Genomic DNA, 20255 nt, shown 5'->3' with positions numbered 1-20255 from the left:
GTCCATTATCTTAGTTCAGGCTCTGGCCAGTAACATGTGGTGAAGGTGAAGCAAGCAGAGGCTGTCTGGGGCCTGTGCCCTGGCCACCCTTCCTACTCTGCTGAACTGAAATCAGCCCATCATAAAGAAGTGGGCCTTAACATCCAGTGCTGCAGGGTGGCTTTATTCCTAATTGAGCTATCTTTAGTCTTTTCTTCGTTAAGATCCTAATTCTGTACTGCTGACACATCCAGCACGTCCATCAGTTTGTTTAGGGAAAGGATCTGCTGTTACACACACAGATCACAATCTCGAGTGAGCCTCCTCAGCGATGATGTTTTAGCTGAGCATGAGACTGTTGGGTTAGTCATGATTTCCAGAACTGCTCATGATTTACTGACCGAGAGCATTCCTCAGCTAAAAAGCTGCATTTAAGTATTCACAGGGTTCTGAGTTGATGTGGGCATTTCACCGTATTTTGGAAGGGTATCCTGGGATGTCTCTGCTGGCAAGCGGTGTTGATTCACGGAGAGAACTTCGAGAGGGGACTGCTAAAGAAGGTAAAGAGTGGTACTGTCACTGCTCTTGGCAGTTATCCCTTGAAATTAAAAAAATGTGGATGGTGATTCCTGGCAGCCACAGCCAGCAGTATCAACACGTGGAGGACATGAGATGATGTCAGGCCTCTACATCCAGCTCTGCTGCTGGTCTTCAGCTTTTACCCAAAGCAGCGCCACAAGCTGAGTTTCCTTCAGCCTTGGGATTGTTTTCAAACTCCTCAGTATTTGTAGGTTTCCCAAAAGTAATTTGGACAATGGAGAAAGACAGGCTGAATTGACCCTGCCATGTTGACCCAGTTTCTAGGTCAGGTGCCCTCTCAAAATTCCCTTCTGGCACAGTTTTCTATTCAAATGTGTCTGAAATCTCCCTCCAGGGAGATAAGAGGCAATGGGGAGGGGGGAAGAGCCACTGCCCTCTGCTGAGCTCTTATCAGGACCAATGATGTCAGAGAAACCAGGGCAGGTGCTTTTTCACAATGGAATATTACACCCATTGGAAATCCCAAGTAAAACATTCCTGGTGGATAACGCAGTTATTTTTTTCCTGGACCTTGGGCATTTTCTGCAGCATTGCCCTTGGGTTTTGTTCCTTGTGCTTCTGAAATCCCTTAGGGTCGTTTCTCTGCTCCTCTGGTAAAACCAGCTTTCATGACAACTCCTGGGGGCTTTCCATTAATTTCTTTGAACGCACTTTGCCCTTTTTTATTCCCAAACCACCTTCATGAGGCTCCAGTCCCAGCTGTCAGTAGTGTCTGCTCTCACACAACTTCATCTGCACAACTTACATCCCATCACAAGCCTTCACTCCCGACACCAGTTACCTTAGAAGGAAGTGATGCTTAAAATTCCTGGTAAAGCAACAAATTGGTACTAAAAAGAATCAGACTTCATGGAAAACTACAGAGATCTGGCACGGAAAACATGGACAGCACAATGTGCAACATTACCAGGGAAAAAATGAGCTCAAGTTTTCCCATAAGGTCGTTAAGTGGAAACAAGGAGAGGAGGAATGTTGGCACTTAATTACACTGTGCTAGAATTCTACCTGACATTTATTTTTAAACACATGCCATCACTTTCTGGAGGCAGGAATCTCCTCATTCCTTCTTGGTTGCACTCTTTAACACTATTAGCTCATCAGTAGTAACTGCTTTTTGTGTTTGGGCCCTCTTGTCTAGGCTGTGCTTTTGCCAGGAAAGGTTGGACCAGACGATCCTGGAGGTGCCTTCCAAGCAGGGATTCTGTGATTCTCCATCCTTTGAAGGGCACGTCCTTCAGCTGAATGCATTTCGTGCTAAACATTTGGAGGAACTAATCCAGCCAAACCTCCGACCCAGTGCAGCCTTAAGCCATCTGTATTCAGTACCTACCAAAAGAACTGCTCTGAGGGTAAACTAAATTCACTGTGAAATTAAATGTATTTTTAAGTGTTTTCCTGAAACAGAAACCTCTGGAGTTGCTTCTGTTGTGTTCCGGTTCAGTTCAAAGCCAGGAACTCCTCTGCCAATTCTCAGAAGACAAAGAAGCTGACACTGTCTCATTAGAGATTTCCTTCAGAATTTTCTTTTTCGAGTCACGCTCCCCCAAAGAATAAAGGGGTTCTATAAGGCAATCATAGGGAGGAATAAGGAATTTGTTGTTCCCTGAAGCTGGTTTATTACGAACAGCACCTCCAGTAACAGTAACAGGCAAAGGAATGCAGCGGCAATTCAAAGAATCAGAAAACACCCTGAGCTGGAAGGAATCCACAAACATCACCAAGTCCTGCTCCATGCTGAGCTTTTGCTGGGTTTTGTCACCAAAGCCCTTCAGAAGGGCTCTTCTGCCAGGGGAACAAGAGGACCTGGGGGATATGGAGGGGTGTCCTGCCCTGCTGAAAGATTTTACCCCTCTGACACAAACAAGGCTTATTTTTACATTAAATGTTTGCGGTTACGTGTGATAACCCCAATATCCACCACCACACTGTGACAGGACAAGCAGTGGGGTGAAGGCAGCTGTGGTTTCCTGGAGAAGGGCAACAGCTGAACCAAAACCAACTGAAAGATTAAGCTCTCCCAGGTCTGCACCCACATCCTCAGAGTGGTGGAAATTTTGACAGCTCATCTCCATGCCACGAGAAGAGGCAGAATCATGGGATAGCTCAACACCACAGGCTGTGAAAGGCCAGTAACTATCTCGTGAGTGCATCTGGTGTATCAAAGGGGATCTCTGTAAACAAGAGGTGCTGAATCACAGGCAAGGTTGTGACGTGACAGCACGCACAACACGTGAAACTGCGCGAAAGAAGAACTTGGGGTTGATCTTGTCAGAGCTACTTTGTCCTTTCAGATTCAGAGTCATGGAATGGGGAATGTACACTCCTGTTATTACCCAGCGAGTTTCCCAGCTAAAGAACTCTAGTCTTAACTTATGGGAAGACCAAGTCCAATAAATCACCTCCCAAGCTCCAGAATCACAGGAGGAAGTAGAGGCAGAAATGAAAACCAGCAGCAGGGAATCTGTGTGATCTGACCGAGGCTGAACAAGCATGTTGGAGCAAGTCCCTGAAGCCAATCTGGACTCTCCAGACCTTTATCTGGTCCCTTATGCTTCCCAGTCAAAAGCCCCCTGAAGCCCACATGCAGCACTGACCACCCAACACACATCGTCTCTGAGCTCATGTCTTCACAGCAATAGCTGGGAAGTCATCATTCCCTGTGTTTCCATAGGAAAATGATCAAGCCTCCTGGCTCCACTCCCATCTTACAGCTAAGGCACCACACTGCTGGAGCTCCTCTGTGTTCAGAGCACGTGGGAGAGCCTCAGAGCACACCAGGATCCTGATGCACTGGGTGTCCAGTGCTCTTCCTGGGGGAGCAGTGACAAAAGCCACCACAATGGGGACCTCAGTTCTCCCCACATCCCCATGGCACTGTGAGGTCTGGAATCCCCAATACTGCTTAGTCACTTAGACACAGCAGGTTTTCTGCCCTCTCTCCCTAGGCATTGTGTAACTGGAAAAAGCCTTTGTTTTCAAGGGCAAGCAAACTGTTGCTCAGGGAAGTCTCCCATTGACCCAAACAATAACACACCAAGGGCTTGTGGTTCTAAGCAGCGAGGGTGTTGTACAGATATTTTAGCTGTGGCCATGACTGTGTCACCCAGAAAACTCCTGTAAGTTCAAGGGCATCAGAAGGTTTTCTGATTTTATTCAAGTTAAAGGGCAGACAGTGCCCAGAACCTGAGCATTACAGTCTGAGTACCTTGGGAGCCAGGTCAGGGGGGGCCAAAAAGTGTCTGACCAAATAGAATCATGGAATATCCTGAGCTGGAAGGATCCACAAAGATCATCACGACTGACTCCTGGCCCTGCACAGGACACCCCAACAATCCCAGCATGTGCCTGAGAGCATTGTCCAAATGCCTGTTGAACTCTGGCAGCCTTGGGGCTGTGACCCTGGGGAGCCTGTTCTGTGCCCAACCATCCTTTGGGTGAAAAACCATTTCCTAATATCCAAACTAAACCCCCTGACACAGCTCCAGCCATTCCCTGTCTGTCACTGCTCATCAGAGCAGAAAGATTAAAAATGTGCTTCAAAACAAGATAAAATCAGCGCCTCTGGAATAGTGACGGGAGAATTTCAAGTTTGGTGTGTGCCAGCACTCCCTGAGTCCTTTCCCACAGTGTTGGGGGGGCTCAGCCCACTGTCACCGCTGAGTGACACGGTAGGGTGGGGACAAGGACGAAAACATGGGGAAATCTGCAGGCAGGAGAGTGAATTTACCCAACTTGTGACGAGGTGGCAACCCCAGGGCCGAGAGGGCTGCAGGCTGCTTTCACAAGGTGGATTATGTGCTTGCATTGGTTCCATCCCCTCTGCATCCCCCTGCACACCTCAGAGAATCCCCCCCTTGCTCTCCTCCGGCAATCGCGACTCTCTGCGCTTGCGAGGTCAAGGCGTGAGCCACCGACATGTGACCTCACCAGAAAAAAACTCCTACTGACTCCTTCCACTCACATTAGTCACTCACCTAAACCTTCTCCAAGCCCTTGGAGCTGGACCAGCACTCTCCTCCCAAAGAGAGGGACGTGTCCTGACAGCTCCTGTGACGAGCAGGCCGGGAGCACGTCAGCTCCTGCCGCCAGCACTGCTTTGAGGCATCACCACCAGCTGAGTCACTGCCACACCTGGCTGTGGTGAGAGGTGGCCAAGGAGCCCACGGCACCGACCTAACCCACCTCAGCACTTTAAACCATGGGGTCTATCCCATTTTAATAATTTAACAGCCTGATGTGGAGGGCAGCGTGGGCTTGGGCTTTCTATGTAGTGCTTGTAAGCATTTGGAAAATTATCTTCTGTGTACTAAATATCTGAGTCATCCTGCGAGAGCACTGCATCCACTTTTGGATGTTACCATGTGCTGTCCTCAGCCAGAGTTTATGAGGGAAGAGTCATTTAAAACCATCAGGAAAAAAGCTCACGCTGCTGATTCTTCCTCTTCTCTCTCCAGGCTTTGGAAACTTCAGTGGAAACCAAAAGGGGTTTTGTTTTCATCCTCTGGACTTCAATTAGCTGAAAAGGTGAAATACCTCATGATCAGCCCGAGGGTGGTTTGGGAGTGCTTGCCGTGGTCTGGGTGTCAGCTGGTGGGAGCAGAGGTGGGAGGAGCTGGGGCTGGCACCATGCAGTGCTCACAGAAAAGCTCATCCCAGCTTTTCCAGCAAAGCCCATTTCCTGGAGGCTGAGCAGGACTCACGTGCTGGGCTGTTTGGCCACTGTCGTAATGGTCAATATTTACCAGAACCTTCCCAGTCACCCTGTGAGAAACTTCCCAGCTCACAAATTCCAGCTGACTCAGCAGGGAGGGGACTTAGGTCAGGGGGAGACCTGATAGAGACTCCAAACCCCCTCAGCATCAGGAGACACCCTGGCAGAGCGAGTCACGCTGGTGGCACCGAGCCAGGGAGCTGCTGGTGGCCCAGGGCATCACCTCCTTCCCAGCCCCTTGGCTGGGGGCAGCAGGGGGAACCTGGGAGTGCTCTTTGACACGATCTGGGCCATCCCCAGTTAATTAATCACCCTCTCCTGCCCTGGCAAGCTGAGGTCTGTGGTCCCCACTGCAACCTGGCACAGCACACGGGTGCCAGACATCCGTCGTCCCCCTCCAAGGAGAGGTCACACATGGTGGGCCCACACTTCGTGCTGGGAGGGCCACGAGGCTCAGCAAGGCATCACTGCTCAGGAAGATGGGGAGTAGCCAAGGCTCTCCTCTCCCTTCCACACCTCCATGGGGTGTTTAACCCCTCGGAGTCACAGCTGTGGGCTGTGAACTTTGGCAAACCTCTGGGTGAGAGCAAGCCTGTCAAAACATCTGCTGCATCTGCTCTATCTGAAGGGACAAAGGGCCTGTGCAGACTGTGGTGTCCAGATGGGACAGAGCACTCATGATGGTTTGTAAAACCCCCCAAAATAATAAAAAAAACCCCAAACACCAAAACTTCCCTCCTCTGCACCAACGTTCAGCAAAAAAAAAAAAACATTTCCTGGGCTCTTCTCTATGGCCACTCTGCTTCCACCTCTGCCAGTGCCTGGTTGGACCCAGACCCCCATGGAGACCCCGGACATGAAACACTGCCAGAACAACCACAGCTCATCCAGGAGCCCAGGAACCAGAGCTGGCTCTCTGTGTAGCTGCTGGAAGCCTCCAGCCCACACCCCAGGTTTTTGCCTTGCTGGTGGGAAGGGCAGCAAGCTCCAAGGACCACATGAAGTGTCCCAGGACCCTGAGCTCAGCCACCAGGCCCCACAGGGACTTCCACCTCAGCACTGAGGTCTTCTATCACAGAAAAATACACAGAAAAGGCCCGTCTTTCTCTTCAAGTCACCCAACTAAACCAAGATCTAAGACAACGATTATCAGCTGCTTGCCAATAATATTCCCATTTTCCCTCCCCCTCAACTTCCACATATTTGAAGAAGCTATGGTGGTGTGGATGAAGAACAGGAGGTGGTTTCTGCACCAACAACCCTCCGTTCTTGTTCCATTTCAGACTGAGGACACCGAATCCTTCGTGCTGAGTCAGCACTAACTGCAGTGCAGCGGGATGGGAATCCCTCAAGGAGCCACAGCCAATGCTGGAGGCTCTGGCTCCTCCTACCTTCAATCCATCAGCTCTGGGCATCATGCCTTGCACTCTGCCTCAGAGCAAGCTGCTGCAGCTGTGCTTCAACTCTCACAGTGCTCCAAAGGAAATCCCCTTCATCTCCTGCCCCAGCTGCTCCCGGCCTGTGCCAGCAGCACTTCTCTCCTGCCAAGGGACTTGGAGTAAGTGACACCTGGGGACTGAGCTTCATCCCACTGGGATAAAGCAACTGGGAAGGGCAGAGATCAGATGTGGTGATAACTGAGCACTGGGAAGCCCTGTGAAGCTCCCTGGTAGGATTTCAAGGCAAGGCTTGAGGAAGCTTCAAGCTGATTGCCAGGACTGAGGGGATTGCCAGGATCAGTCCTGGCTCAACACAGAGGTGCAAGTGAAGGATCCCCTCTGCTGCTTTTGAGCTATTTGCTTCTCTTTGTCCCTGGTGAACTGGCCCAGGGCAACATCAGGATCACTGAGCTGCTTCCCAGAGCCCAAAATCGGGATGAGACAGTTGCAAGACTGAGATCCCCAGTTCAAGCCCATGGTGCCAGGCAGGTGGGAGCAGACCTCCAGAGACTATGGAGCTATGGAGCATCAAATAGGCAGGAACTGCCCCCTGGGATCATCCCTGTTCATCCAGATTGCCACGGATAAACTTGTCACTGCAGCAGGAAGAGCCTGGGATGTGTCTGTGGGCAGCAAGGAGAGGTTAAAATCCCCTCCTGTACTCAGTTATTCAGCTTCCCCCCAGTTTCCTCACGTGGGGGAAGTGCAGGGGCACTTCCACATAGCACACACTTCAGAGAGCTTTAAATAGGTCCAAGCTGGGGGAAAATATTCCTCTTTTGAACCACAAAGTATTCCTGGCAACTGCTTAGTTAAAAAGGGCTATAAAAAGTCCAACTCATTCAAGACAAATGTAACTGCATCATCATTGTTACAGGCTGGAAAATGCCTGGAGGGGGTCACTCTTGTTGACTTTCCTAAGGAACACCTGCTTAAAAAACCCTCCTGCAGTCAGCACAAGTGACCCAAGCCTGGTTCTTGGCTGACTGAGCAACTCTTCACTTGCTGCAGTGTCTGGTTGGGTCTGGGAACAAACCTGGGGCTCAGAGGGGATGTGGTTGTGTTGAGCCAAGAGACCTGAGCTTCACCCTGGCCACAAGTCCCAGTGCAGACAGGCTGCATCCCACTGGCACACAGCCTTACTGGGGCTCACAGGGGCTGGAGTTGGTGGGCTCTGGGATGGTTGGTGTTGTGTGATCACCAAATCACAGAATGGTTTGGGCTGGAAGGGACCTTAAAGTTCCTCTCATTCCAACCCCCTGCCATGAGCAGGGATGCCAGCATGGGGAGAAGAATGTGCAAAAAACAGGCAAGGGTAAGCAGGGTCAGATATGACAGTCTGGGACTCCCAACATCACCTCCAAAAGAGACTGGGAAAGGACTCTGGTGACAGAGAATTGTACAATAAAATAACTCCTTTGGTTTCTTTCTTTAGAAAACAACTTTCACACACGGTGTAAAAATAGGTAGTTCAGAAATACATTTCAAGCTGGGTCTACCAGTGACTTTGGGACATCTTCCCTCACCCTGTGCCTCAGCAGCAAACTCCCTTCTCAAACAAAAGCGTGACAAACAAATGTAAGTGAATCCTCTGTGGAAAATGCTGTTGCATAACTAAACCCTCCAACAAGCCCAAACTTACACAGTTTAAAACAAAGCCAGACAGTTTTCTATAAAGAGGACAGGGTTCTTCGCAGAAATAATGACCCTGGGTGCAGGTTTTTCTACTGATAAAACTCTGGGCTGGAAAATCAGTGGCCAACACCTGGAGAGCTCTCAGGAGCTGTGCTGGTGTAGGGACACTGCTGCTCACACATCCCATCCCACCGCTGCCACGGCACGGTGTCACTCCAAGCCATCACTCGTCTCTCATGCTGCTTTCCAAGTTACATTTGGAAAGATGAATAACAAAGCCACAGAAGGGAAAAAAAAAAAACAAACAAACTGAAAAGCACCCGAAAAGTCCAGTTCGTGCTCTCAGGGCAGCAGGAAGCGCTTGCGGACCTTCTCCTCGATGGAGTGGAGCTTGACAACGCGCAGCGCGTCCAGCAGCTCCTTGGTCACCTCGTAGTGCTCCTCTTTCTTGTGAATGAGGAAAGTCCAGAATTTCTCCTGGATGGCTGCCCTGGTCCATGTTTGGTGCTTCCTTGGTGAGCGCTCCAGGATCTGCTGCAGGCGCTTCAGCTTCTTGACGGGGATGTTCTGATACACCACGAAGTCAATCATGGCTTGCTCGCAGTCGTCGTCCTCTACAGCTGGTGGGGGGAAAAATAGCTGGTGGTTAGAGGGGAGCGAGCCTGGGACACGGGAGAGCAGGACACAGCCCCGCTAAGCCTCTCCGTGGAACATCTGCCCAGGGAAGTGGTGGATTCCCCCTATTCCTGGAAGTGTTCAAGGCCAGGTTGGATGGGGCTTGGAGCAACCTGTTCTAGTGGAAGGTTGAACTTCCCGCCAGTGACCCGTGCTACACGTGGCAGTTGGAAAACAACATGTAAAAAGTTCCTGTAATTCCGAAAAAAAAGTAAATGTACCTACTCCAGGCTCCTCCCTGTCGGGGAGGAGAGGAAGAGGGAAAGTTCAGAAAAATCAGGAGTAGTTGCACTAAGTGTTTACATATTATTTTTCCTGTGAGTTCCTGTTCTCCCATGCAGATTTGTACATCTCGTGACAGGACGAGCCCCGAGTGCAGCCCCAATCAGGGCACTGGGACAGATCCAGCCCCAACCCGTGGAAGCTGCTGGAGGGCATCCAGCATAAGGAATGAAAACAAAGAATTTTCAAGAGACCAAGGCCAAAGGATTACTCAATTAAGGAGAGAGAGATTAGCTCAGTTTCGTGCTGTTGCAAACTGGGAACGGTTTCACTGGCTATAGTGGGTGGGTTGGGCTCCACTGCTCAGGCTGATGATGAGCAGGTCCCTGAGTGCCTCCTGAGCGGAATCATGACGAACTAGATTTAAAAATACCCTTCAGCTCTCATTGCTGGGGCCTCCTCTCTATAAATAGCTGCAAAGGGCTGGTCTGGCTGTGGTGTCATTGTCTGACGCACGTGCTGCTGACGCTGCTCCCACCTGACCACTCCCCACACCCAGGACCATGTCTGATGACAGAGCTTTCCATCTCTCTGCAGAGGGATCATGCTGCTGGCAAGGAACTCATGGTGTGAGTCAGGATTCGTAAGGAGAAATGTCTGGGTTGGTGGTGCCAGGAGAGGATGGAAAGGTGAGAGCTGATGGGGAAAACAGCCTCCTCCGCTGTCACAAATCACCCCTGGAGCCAGCCCTTTGCTCTGCCCTGCACCTGTTCTTTTGCCAGGAAAGGTTGGACCAGATGGTCCTTGAGGTCTCCTCCCAAGCCAGGGTTCTGGGATTCTCTGATCTGTGCCCAGTGGCTGCTCCTGCCTGACCCTCCACCTCCACTGAGGCTCATTTGTACCACTGTGTTGACGAGGTTGACATCATGTCTCTACTTTTTCAGCTGACAGGTCAAAATCCACCCTAAACCCAGCTCTGATTAACCCTGGACTCTGCTCTTTTCAACCTGCACGAGACCAGGCTATGCTGCAATAAGAGCTTCCAGAAAACAGGCTGAAGCCCGGGAAAAGGGAGCCCAGGATCCATGCCAGGAGCCAAGCTGGATGCCTCAGCCCTTCACACCTTGGCTGTTTGCCTGACCATCAGACATCAGTTATCAGCTACAGTCAAAAGGCTGCCAAAACTGTCCTCCTGTCCCAGCATTTCCAGTTGTTCCTGGTAAGATCCAGCAGGATTTTACTGCCAGCTCTTTGTTCTCACCCAGTGGTGGCCACTGCTTGAGCCCAGCAACCTGTCCTTGCACTATGGGACTGACACTGGAGGGGGAGGAAGGCAGACAGACTATATTCTATCTATAATTACTATTAATTATGGATCACTCCATACTTTTACAGACCATTTCCAAACATTTTACGACCTCATTTTGTATCTAAGTAGGAGAAAATCACCAGAAAGTTTGCTCTTGTCCTGGCACCCCCTGTGCCCACAGAGCCGCGGCTCACCTGCTCCCTGCGTGGTGTTGCCTCTCCCCAGTCTGCAGGAGGTGCAGAGGGTGTCGTGGAACCTGTTGCCCTGAACGTTGGTCACCTTCCCCTGCTGCTCACAGTCCTGGTGTGGCTGGCACGGGGCAGTGCTGGAGTTGGAGGAGAAGGAGCCCGGGGGGCACTCGTGGCACTTGGTGTCCTCAGAGGGGGTACCTGTGCACGGAAAGACCAGGGGACCGTCAGGTGACAAGCTGGGAGCAGAGGCAGGAGCTGATGCCAGACACCACTGGAGTTGTGAGGGTGCTGTTTTGGAAATGATCACTGCCTGTAACTCCCCTGGGCATTGCACGTCCTTGTGTGGGGCGAACAGCAATGCTTTCCCCAGCCTTCTCCCAAACCAGTGCTGGTAAATTGTCACCAGCCCCCGACACAAGAGGACACCTCCTCTGCTATGAAAAGGGCCAGTGGCTGAGCTGCCAAACCAGCCCTTCAGTTCCCAGTGGAGCCAGAGGCTCCCGGCCAAGTGAAAGTAAAAGTCGCTGAGGAGATGAAAGCACTTTGTCACTTCCCACACCGGCTCCGGGCCAGCCCTGCCCGTGGTGTCACAGGGACAGTGCCACGCAGCCAGGATTGCACCAGGCGTCTTGCACGTTCCCTGGGAGCAGAGGGAGGGGCCCTGACACAGCAGATTTCACACCCCTTTCACCTTCTTTTCACAGATCTAGTTACAAACACAATTTCTACCTTGTCACACCCCACTTTAGGCTGTTGCTTTGGCTTTCCTAAGAGAAGTCTGATCTTTCAGGTCCCTCTCAACCCAAATCGTTCTAAGTCCCAGCCAGCCCAGCTATGACCCCAACACCTGAGCCACTACTATGGGAAATCCCAAAGAGGCTGATGTCCCCCTGGGGGATCAAAGCCCCCCATCCAGACACCAGCACTGACAGCCCTGGGGTCCTTGCTGTGGGGTTCAGGTGGCTGGGCTGAGGTGCAGCCCTCCCCACACAAGAAGCCATTTGTAAAAAAGAAATTATAATAACAAAAAAAACCAAAACCAAAAAAATTGCTTCTCCTTAAATGCTCAGCTTGCTCACACAGCTCCTTAGTCCTGCAGCCAACCCTCCAGACAAACGCAATGTTTAATTCCAAAGAGCTTCCCTCTATTGCTTGGAGCCCTGCTTCCCCTTTCACTGCATTACTGCATTTTGTCATGTCCTACAGAAAATTGAACCCCAAACCTCAACCTTCAGCACCAGCTGAAGACAACAGGTATTTCTCCTCTGGCAGGGGAGCCTGGAGCTCTGCAATGCCGTGGATGGAAGGACTTCAAAAGCCTCTGCACTTCAAAGCATTAAGCAAGATACTGCTGGGTTTGCTGGTTTGTTTGTACCCAGCTGTGGTTTCCAGGCAGACCCTGGTCCTTGGTGAGCAGGGGGGAGCAAGAAAAAGGGAAAAGAGGGAAAGCCACTTGCAGGCAACTTGTATTTTCAGACAGTTTGCACACATACACACAGAGCAACTAAGGGACCAGAGAAATCTGTACTGGGGAAACAATGGGAAAATAAAGCCCCTAAAATCTCTTGGGAGTTACATCACAGAAGGAGATGGAGTCTCAGACTCGTGAATCGAAATAAGGCTGATTTTATGGGTTGGTTTGGAACCTGGCCATGTATCCACTGCATGTTTTCAACACAAAGTGTTCTCCAAATTGCTCAATAAAACCCCACAAAATCCAGCCCCGGGGCTACACACATCCACCAGCCCTGCTCTTGCATCATCAGCCACCTTTTTCAGTCCAGACAATCAGCATTCCCAGCTCCTTGGGCTACCTGATGCAGGCAGAAGGGACCTCTTGGAGGAGCAGGAGCAACTTGGACCTTCCCACCTGTCCAGAGCCACACAGGGCCAGCAGCTGTTCTGAGGATGGGCAAGTCACAGCCTGTTGCTGCAGGTGAGGCAGGTACCTGGGACTGCCACATCCCACCTAAGTGAGGTGCTGGGGATTTCACAGGCTTCCAAAGTGAAAGCTGGGGAAAAACCCAACCAAATTCCTCCTTGGGAAAAAAAAGAGTAGGAGCAGTTTCACATGCCAGCGAGGATGGCAGTGTGACAGTGAGCTAAAAGGGAGTAGATCAGGCTATGGGTAAGCATTGGCTGTTGCATTTCTCCTTGGCTTTTAGCTCCAGCGGGGATTTTGGGATGTGACAAGAGCCTTGAGAGCATGCACAGCACCGCCTGTCCGGGTATTTACCTGGTTTCTCCACGCCGGAGCCCGGCGGGCACTCGGAGTGCCTGATGCACAGCTCCATGTCCGAGTAGTACCCCTCCTGGCACTGGCAGACGCGGTTGTGCGTGGCATCGCACTGCTGCACCTCCACCTGCTTCTCCCCGCAGATCACGTTGCAGTACCGGCACTTCTCCAGGTAATTCCAGTACTGCGTGTAGTGCAGCTCCGGGCAGGGCTCGCACAGGGTCGGGCTGTCCCTGCTGCAGTGCCGCGACACGAAGGTCCCCGGCGGGCACTGCTGGCATGTGAGCCTCTCGCCCGTCACAGCGTCCTTCCATGGGTACGTGGGCTGGGCGCTGCAGCCGAGCTCAGCCAGGAATAGGAGGAGTGGGGGGAACATCCACTACGGCAAAGACAGCGCAAAGAGCCCTGAGCTCGTCCTCTGGCAGAGGCGGGAGCAGCAAACGCGGCTGCTGCTGTTACAGAACTTGTTATTGCTGGAGGTACAAGAGGTTATCCTCCCTCCCCTGTGCTGTCCCCAGCCCCAGGGACAAAGCATCGGTGGTACCGGGGAGGAGGTGCTGCCCCCAGTGCCTCCCCACTGCTCCCTCCCTTGCCATCCCAGGTGACAGAGCATCCTTCCCAAATCCATTTGTGATGCCTCATAACCCCTCCTTCAGAACTCAAAGCAGGTCCAGTACATTCCCCTCTTTCACCCCACTCAGTTCCCCCTGTTTGGGGATAGAGAGACCTTGGCAGATCAAGAAGGAGAAGGGAAGTTTTCCAAACCATGAAATACATAGCAGGCTCCATTGGAACCCTCCAGACTTTTTTGAAACCCAGATGCTCGGGATACCACTGGAGAATCCCAGAGCTTGTTTATCCTCCCTTTCCTTTTCAAAGCACGTGTGCCCAACCTGACGAGCAGACGAGACTTTACCTTGGACGGATGCCTCGAACTCGGCATGTGGCAGGATGGCATCACACCGTGGGGCTTCTGAGCGCGGGGATCTCAAACCTGAGGAGACAGAGAAGGTTTCTCAGGGGCTGGTGCCGGCTGGGCTGGAGCTCCTCTCGGCGGCAGCGGGGCCAATCCAGCCGGCCAGCAATAAAGCACAAAGCGGGAGAATGGGAAGGGCAGATAGGAAAGGGCTGTTGGGAGGAGCTGATAAGGAAGGGCTGTTGGGAAAGACCGCGTTTCCTCGCCTGCTTTCCTCCGAGTCAGCCCGTCCTCCGAGGGAGATGCCGGCTCTTCCCAGCCCGGGGACGGAGCAGAGCCTTATAGCGGCTGCGGGTGGGAGGCTCTGACCGCACACCCACGCAGCGCCGACACGCGTAATCGCCCTGGGTGAGGGAAAGTCATCCCCAGCCCGAGGGGGAGCAGAAGCGGGTGAAGTGGGGGGGCAGCAGCCAGGGTCTCCCTCCTCTCTTCCTCCCCTCGTGGGAGAGACCCCTCTTGCGCAAGCGACTGCTCCATCCCGGCCCCCCTCCCACCTCTCCCGCCCCCCGTGACTCCATCCCGGACCCCGAAGCCTTCCCGGACCCCTCGTTGCGGCGGCACCGGCTCCGCTTTCCCGTCCCGGCGCTCCCCCTTTTCCCGAGCGCCGCTTTCGCTCTCGTTTCTGCGTTTGCCTCTAAAAGTGAAGCTTTCCGGGCGATCAAGCGCTTTTTTGCCTGTGCGGAGGAAGGAGGCAGGTGGGAGTCGCACGGTTTTTCAGAGCTCTGTAGGTTCTACAGGAGGTCGGTGTGGAATTGTTTTCTGGCAGGGGAAAGGCGAGGAAATTCCCCCGCGAGAGCCCCGTTCCCCGGGGCTGTAAATGCCAAATAACTTCCCAGGAACAGCAGTTGCCGCTCGCTGTCAGGGCACAGTTTGCGCGCCCCAAAGACAGCCCCGAGGGGCCGATTCTGGCCCGGGCTGGAGGTGGTGGAACTGGCTGTGGGGATCATTCCCCCGGCTCTGCCAGGGGCTCTGGAGCGAGACCCCATCCCAGTCCCTCACCCTCCGAGGACACCGAGCCTTCCAAAACAGCCCCGACCTCAGTGCTCAGGCACTGCATTCCTAAAGCCGGCTCAAACCTCCAGCTCTGTCCTGTCAGGAGCACCGAGGAGGACACCGTGTCCAGCTGTAACACTGAACACTCACAGGTACCTTCCGTAGGACCACAACATCCAGTCAGCACTTCAATCCCTCACAGGTGGCACTGCCATAAGTCTGGGACCTCAAGGATTTCAGTGGAGGCTGAACTCAGCCTTGCAGGTACAGTGCTGGGCAGAGCACGCTCTGCTGCCTGCTCCCCCTCTGAAGAGGCATTGGTGAAGAGTCAAAAACAGATCACATGCTCAAAAAAACAAATGCAGAATCTCTGGAAATGTGGGGGATCCACAGTGAGGACCTGAGAGGACAGGGTGGTTTTCTCCCCAGGAGCAGCCACATCATTTTGCAGATCAGTACAGAGAATTAACAACCCTGCATTTGCCTTCTGCAAGAGGGGAAGGAGCCTCTCACCTCCAGCTGTCAGTCAGTGGGGCTGAGAATGGAGACTCTCCTGGACTTCATTCTTAACACTTAAAGATCAAACCTACAAGAAAAACACACCATTCACCAAGAAAATCAAACCTAGTTCTCTGCTACCCGGAAGGAGAAGGAAACCTTAATGGTCAGGAAGAATCCAAATCTCCTTCCAGTAAGTTCAGTTTCCACCCACCAAGGTTAAAGAAAGTCCTCAAACTCCAGCAGGAGCCAAGGGGGGTCAGAACTCTGGTCTGACAGCAGGGTCTGGGCTGTGTTTATTTGCACTTTACACAGAACAGGTGACAGGCTGAGTTTCACACGCCACTCCAAAATGGTTTTTAATTTTACTGCGAGCTTATCTCAATCCCCTGTAGCTCTTCAAACCAATCCTGATGATTTGTAACTTGTTTTGACATAATTCTGGAGCTGGAGACTGACAGGGCTTTGCTTCGTCAGTATGCATCATCTCAGGGATTAGTAAACTCATCTCCCAGCACTCCCCGGAGACTGAGGCACAGCCCCTTGAGGGATGGGGTTTTTTTTTGGATGAGACTCACCCCTAGACTGGACCCAGAAGGAAGCCCAGCTCAGAGCTCACCTGGCTGGAGAGCTGCAGCGGGGGAAAGGCAGGCGTTTCCCTCTCCAGAGGCAGAGACACGGCCGCAGTTTTCCTACCCTGGGTTTCACGTGGAACCCACAAGGTACGTGAAGCAAAGGCAGGTGGTACTTCCTGATGGCAGTCCCTGTGTCCGTGCCATGCACCTGCTGGGATGGACACAATACTCTGAGTACGCAGCTCCTCTCCACACTGCAGTGCCTGCACCAGCAACTATTTCTGTTGCGAATTTATCAGGGACAAAAAAGTGTCAGGTGGACGTTTCTGGAGAGAGAAACACCACATTAGTGAGACAGAAAGGGCTTCCAGGCAGCCTCCGACTTTCGAGGAGATCAGAGTCTGGCAGAACAACCTTCAATCAATCTTTTTCTGTCTCTTGTTCTACTGGCCCAACAAACCTCCCAGAGCAAGTTTATTGGTCACTGCCTGATCATCAGAAAGCAACAACATTGCTCACTGCTGACTCTGTGACCTCTGGAGGTAGCATAGAAAAGGAATTCTGCATCATATTCCTATGACTCTGACTTCACTCAGGGCATCATTTCACACTTCAGGGCGTTCAGTAACACCACTTTCTGAAACTATTCCTGCAAAATCAGGTTTCTCACTAATGCTCAGAGAAAATCCACAAAGCAAAGAAATTTCTCAGTAGCCAGCTTTGCCAAACAAAGACAGGGTTCATCTCTTTCCTAATAAAACATTTGGTTTGTTTTTTTTTTTTAGTTTCTTTCCTGAGTCCTTCCAGCTTTTTTTGGGAGGCAGGGAGTGAAAACCAGTAGGAAAGGTTTGTTCCATGACACACCACTAAAATTTCAGACAATGTTCCAGGTCTAGTCATAGCACTGCAAGGCAGGAGCAACTAAGAGATTAATATCTACTTCCTTCTTGAGATGTAGCCCATGTGTCATTTGCTTCCAAAAATCAGCAAGGAGTGTCCAGGATAGGTTTTCCTTTCCCCAAGCATTCAATAGTTTGCATCAATTCCTCTAAGCACTTAAAAGCAATACAGATTCTGCTGAAACAATTCTTGTTTTCACTTTCTTGCCTTCATAAGTAACGAACTGCCTTCTGTCTCGCCTTCTTGTAAATTCAACCAGTTTCAAGATGACAGAATATCCTGACAGCGGGGGACCCTCTTCTTCCAGTGTCACAGAATCACAGAATGGCTTGGCTTGGAAGGGACCTTAAAGCTCATCTCATTCCAACCCCCTGCCATGGGAAAGAACACTTTTCACTATCCCAAGTTGCTCTGAGCTCCATCCAACCTGGCCTCGGACACTACCAGGGATGGGGCAGCCACAGCTTCTCTGGGCAACCTGTGCCAGGGCCTGCCCACCCTCACAGGGAGGAATTCCTTCCTGCCTGATATCCAATCTAAACCCAACATAAACACCCTCCCAGCAGGTAACAAGGTTGCTATTTGGTGATGCCCAGTGACCTACAAAGGTAGAAATCTTGAGACGTCCTCTCCAAGGCAGGTCAGGAATGACAAACTCATTAAATTCAGTTCCTTATTAAAACTAAGTGAGTGCAGATAAGCCAAAGGCAAGAACAGAGAGAAAGAATTTCCAGGAAGAAGGGACAGAATGTACCCTCAGCAAGTTTGCTCCTCAGTACAAGAAAGGCAAGGAGTTACTGGAACAGCATTGTTTCTCTGCCCTGTGTCACTAACAATGGAGCATTCCCAGCTAGGAACAGTCTCCAGCCTAAAACAACTCCAGGAAAAAGCACAGCCAGAAAGGTATTTTGGTTGAAGGGAAAAAAAAAAAAAAAAAAAGGGTAATAATATTTGTCCCAGCCAATCCCACGCAGCTTTTTAAGTCTTTCCTTTAGTCTTGCGGCATCTGGCAGCATTTTTGGAGCCCATAGCAGGTAATTTCCATCAGCAAAACTGACCAAAACTATGTGGCACTGCCCCTGAAGATGCTCAGAGCTCATGGCTGTGCTGTGGTTTCCCTCCAGTGGCACGAACAGTCAGCTGCAGCTTTCCTGGGAGAGACCTTCAGAGCAAACCAGGCACTGAACTATCCACCAATAAATGACATTTTACTGCTTGTCCTGACTGAGGGAACACCAGAATTGAATATGAGCATCAAAAAGGAGTGACAGGGACCTGCTTGGGAGCAGCTGAGGGACTTTGTCCCAGACAGAAAATCCAGATCAGCCCCAAAAGGTAAAACCTTTGATTTGCTGCCTCTGGGAACATCTTTTATTTATTAAAAAAAACCATTTCAACAATGCAGGAGCTGTTAGAAAAGGAAAGGAGAACCAAGGATGAAGGAAAGCACTCGGCACAACTCGTGAAGGTTCGACCCCTTGACCAACAAATAAAATTAGGCACCTTTCAGGAATGGAGTTGCTTTGGTGACACCGAAGTTTTGAATTCTATAACCAGGGAAATAAGAACCTTTGTTAAAACGCAACTGGCTTTTCAGTTTTATCAATTATTAACAATAAAATTTTATTAGAATAAAATTTTCCGAATTCCATGGATATGAAAACCACCAACAGGGCATAAGCTTTCTACTTGCTCCTACCAGGACCATTGAGACCAAATACCTGATATTTTTTATATTTGGTAATTTCTTTTAAATTTTTTTTTTTATATATAAAACCAAACCCAAATAAGATAATTTTTTTTTTACATCCTTATTTACAGTAGCTATGTTAGATTTAAAATTGATACAATTTCCCAGGTTAACCACTTATACCCACTACTCACAGAGAATGGAAGTATTAAGGAAATTTTTTTTAACCTATCTAACATGCTATATTTTTAAGTTTTGGACTGATTAGTTCCTTTTTATTCCTGGAAAACAAACATCAGATAATGCAGACACCTGGAAATACCAGCACTGAGCAGAGAATAAAGGTTCCTTAGAAGCACATTTCAAAAAATCCCAGCAGGATGGAAGATGGAATCAGGCTTTGGGGTGCAGAGACCAGAGGGAGCTTCTGCTCACCATCCACCACTGGAATATTTCTGTAAAAAATGATTCTTTCAGGATCTTCTGCTATTGGAGACAGTGGCTGCTGCCAAGCACCAAACAGTGAATGTGAATCACCTCTTCCAGGAACACCAGTGGGGTATGGATGGGTAATCTGGCCTGCTTAGCCAGCTCAGTTCCACTGTAATAGCATTCCTGGGGTTTTTCCAGGATCTGGTATTACCTGAAGGGCAGGCAAATGCCAAATGCCCCATAGGATATGAAACTTCAGCCTAAGAGCGGCCACAGGAGAATTCACAGGCTAAATCAAGTAAAAAGTTAACCTTCTTGGCTCTAACAGATGACAATGTCCTGCTTTGTTTCCTGCAGCGAGACCTTTCAGACCCGACTCCCCCTGCAGGAAAACGATCTGTGTTGGGGCATCCTATTCCAGAGGAAAGGATCAAAGGCATTTACATGGACCTCCATCCTGCTCCTGCTCCGTGGGAGAGCTGGAGCACAGCCACCACCTTCTGCTGGGCACAGGGGGCTTGCTGCCCTTCCTTCCTGGGGGTGGGATTATGACCATAAGAAAACCTGGAGCAATCGCTGCCTCTTCACGTCACTGCGGCACCCGGGGCACTTCTTCACCACCTGCAGAAACCAAGGAACAAAACACAAGGATAACGTGTTTCTTATGGAGGAAACACCAAAGACAGTGATGGGACGAGGGGCAGTGGTTTTAAACAGAAAGAGGGCAGGGTTGGATTAGACTTCCCAGAGAAATTCTACTCTGTGAGGGTGGGGAGGCCCTGGCACAGGTTGACCAGAGAAGCTGTGGCTGCCTCATCCCTGGAGGTGTTCAAGGCCAGGTTGGATGGGGCTTGGAGCCACCTGGGATAGTGGAAAGTGTCCCTGCCCGTGGCAGGGGGTTGGAATGAGATGAGCTTTAAGGTCCCTTCCGACCCAAACCATTCTATGATTCCATGATATTAAATTTCTCGATCACGTTTTGTCCAACACGAACCACAAGCCACACCACTCACGGGTCAGTCCCCCAGACATCCTATCTGCCATTTGCATCCTCAGTGTTCCCATGCAGTTATTTCATTGCCAGTAACAAAAAGAAGGGGGAAAAAGCCTCCCAGCAAAGTGGCACCAAACTTTAACAGCAGTTGTCTCAAGTTAATTAAAGCTATGACACATCTGGACGACTAAAATAAAGGA

General features: G+C 50.8%; 2 protein-coding genes across 12 annotated transcripts in view; both read right to left on the bottom strand.

The window, feature by feature from the left end:
- Positions 1-694: 694 nt before the first annotated feature.
- Positions 695-16719, bottom strand: TNFRSF6B (TNF receptor superfamily member 6b). 3 transcript variants are annotated; one of them, XM_050314067.1, is made up of 6 exons: positions 16084-16718; positions 15480-15552; positions 13914-13991; positions 12998-13376; positions 10765-10959; positions 695-8984 (listed from the first exon to the last, which is right to left on the bottom strand). In XM_050314067.1, the coding sequence occupies exons 3-6, from the start codon at positions 13953-13955 to the stop codon at positions 8707-8709; spliced, it is 894 nt and encodes a 297-aa protein (XP_050170024.1). In that variant the 5' UTR covers positions 13956-13991; positions 15480-15552; positions 16084-16718; the 3' UTR covers positions 695-8706. The 3 variants fall into 3 exon arrangements, with proteins under 3 accessions (XP_050170024.1, XP_050170026.1, XP_050170025.1); XM_050314069.1 differs by lacking the exon at positions 15480-15552 and having other exon boundaries at positions 16084-16719; XM_050314068.1 differs by lacking the exons at positions 15480-15552; positions 16084-16718 and adding an exon at positions 14517-14604.
- A 1578-nt stretch (positions 16720-18297) lies between these two features.
- Positions 18298-20255, bottom strand: part of RTEL1 (regulator of telomere elongation helicase 1) — a 42936-nt gene continuing 40978 nt past the window's right edge. For all 9 annotated transcript variants that reach the window (XM_050314055.1, XM_050314051.1, XM_050314054.1 and 6 more), the window contains one exon: positions 18298-19682. In XM_050314055.1, coding sequence (XP_050170012.1) covers positions 19608-19682 — 75 coding nt within the window. In that variant the 3' untranslated portion in view covers positions 18298-19607. The remainder of the gene's footprint in view (positions 19683-20255) is intronic.

Source organism: Myiozetetes cayanensis, unplaced genomic scaffold (genome assembly GCF_022539395.1).
Source record: "Myiozetetes cayanensis isolate MyiCay16 unplaced genomic scaffold, myiCay2020 scf19, whole genome shotgun sequence".
Taxonomy (NCBI): domain Eukaryota; kingdom Metazoa; phylum Chordata; class Aves; order Passeriformes; family Tyrannidae; genus Myiozetetes; species Myiozetetes cayanensis.
This window is presented reverse-complemented; position numbering and strand designations above follow the sequence as displayed.

Excerpts from the sequence above, each read along its gene's own strand:
- TNFRSF6B (XM_050314069.1), bottom strand. The coding sequence starts at position 13,955 with ATGCCATCCTGCCACATGCCGAGTTCGAGGCATCCGTCCAAG. Across the intron at positions 13,377-13,913 it reads GTTCGAGGCATCCGTCCAAG|TGGATGTTCCCCCCACTCCT; the intron begins GTAAAGTCTCGT and ends TCTTTGCCGTAG. Across the intron at positions 8,985-10,764 it reads CAACACCACGCAGGGAGCAG|CTGTAGAGGACGACGACTGC; the intron begins GTGAGCCGCGGC and ends TCCCCCCACCAG.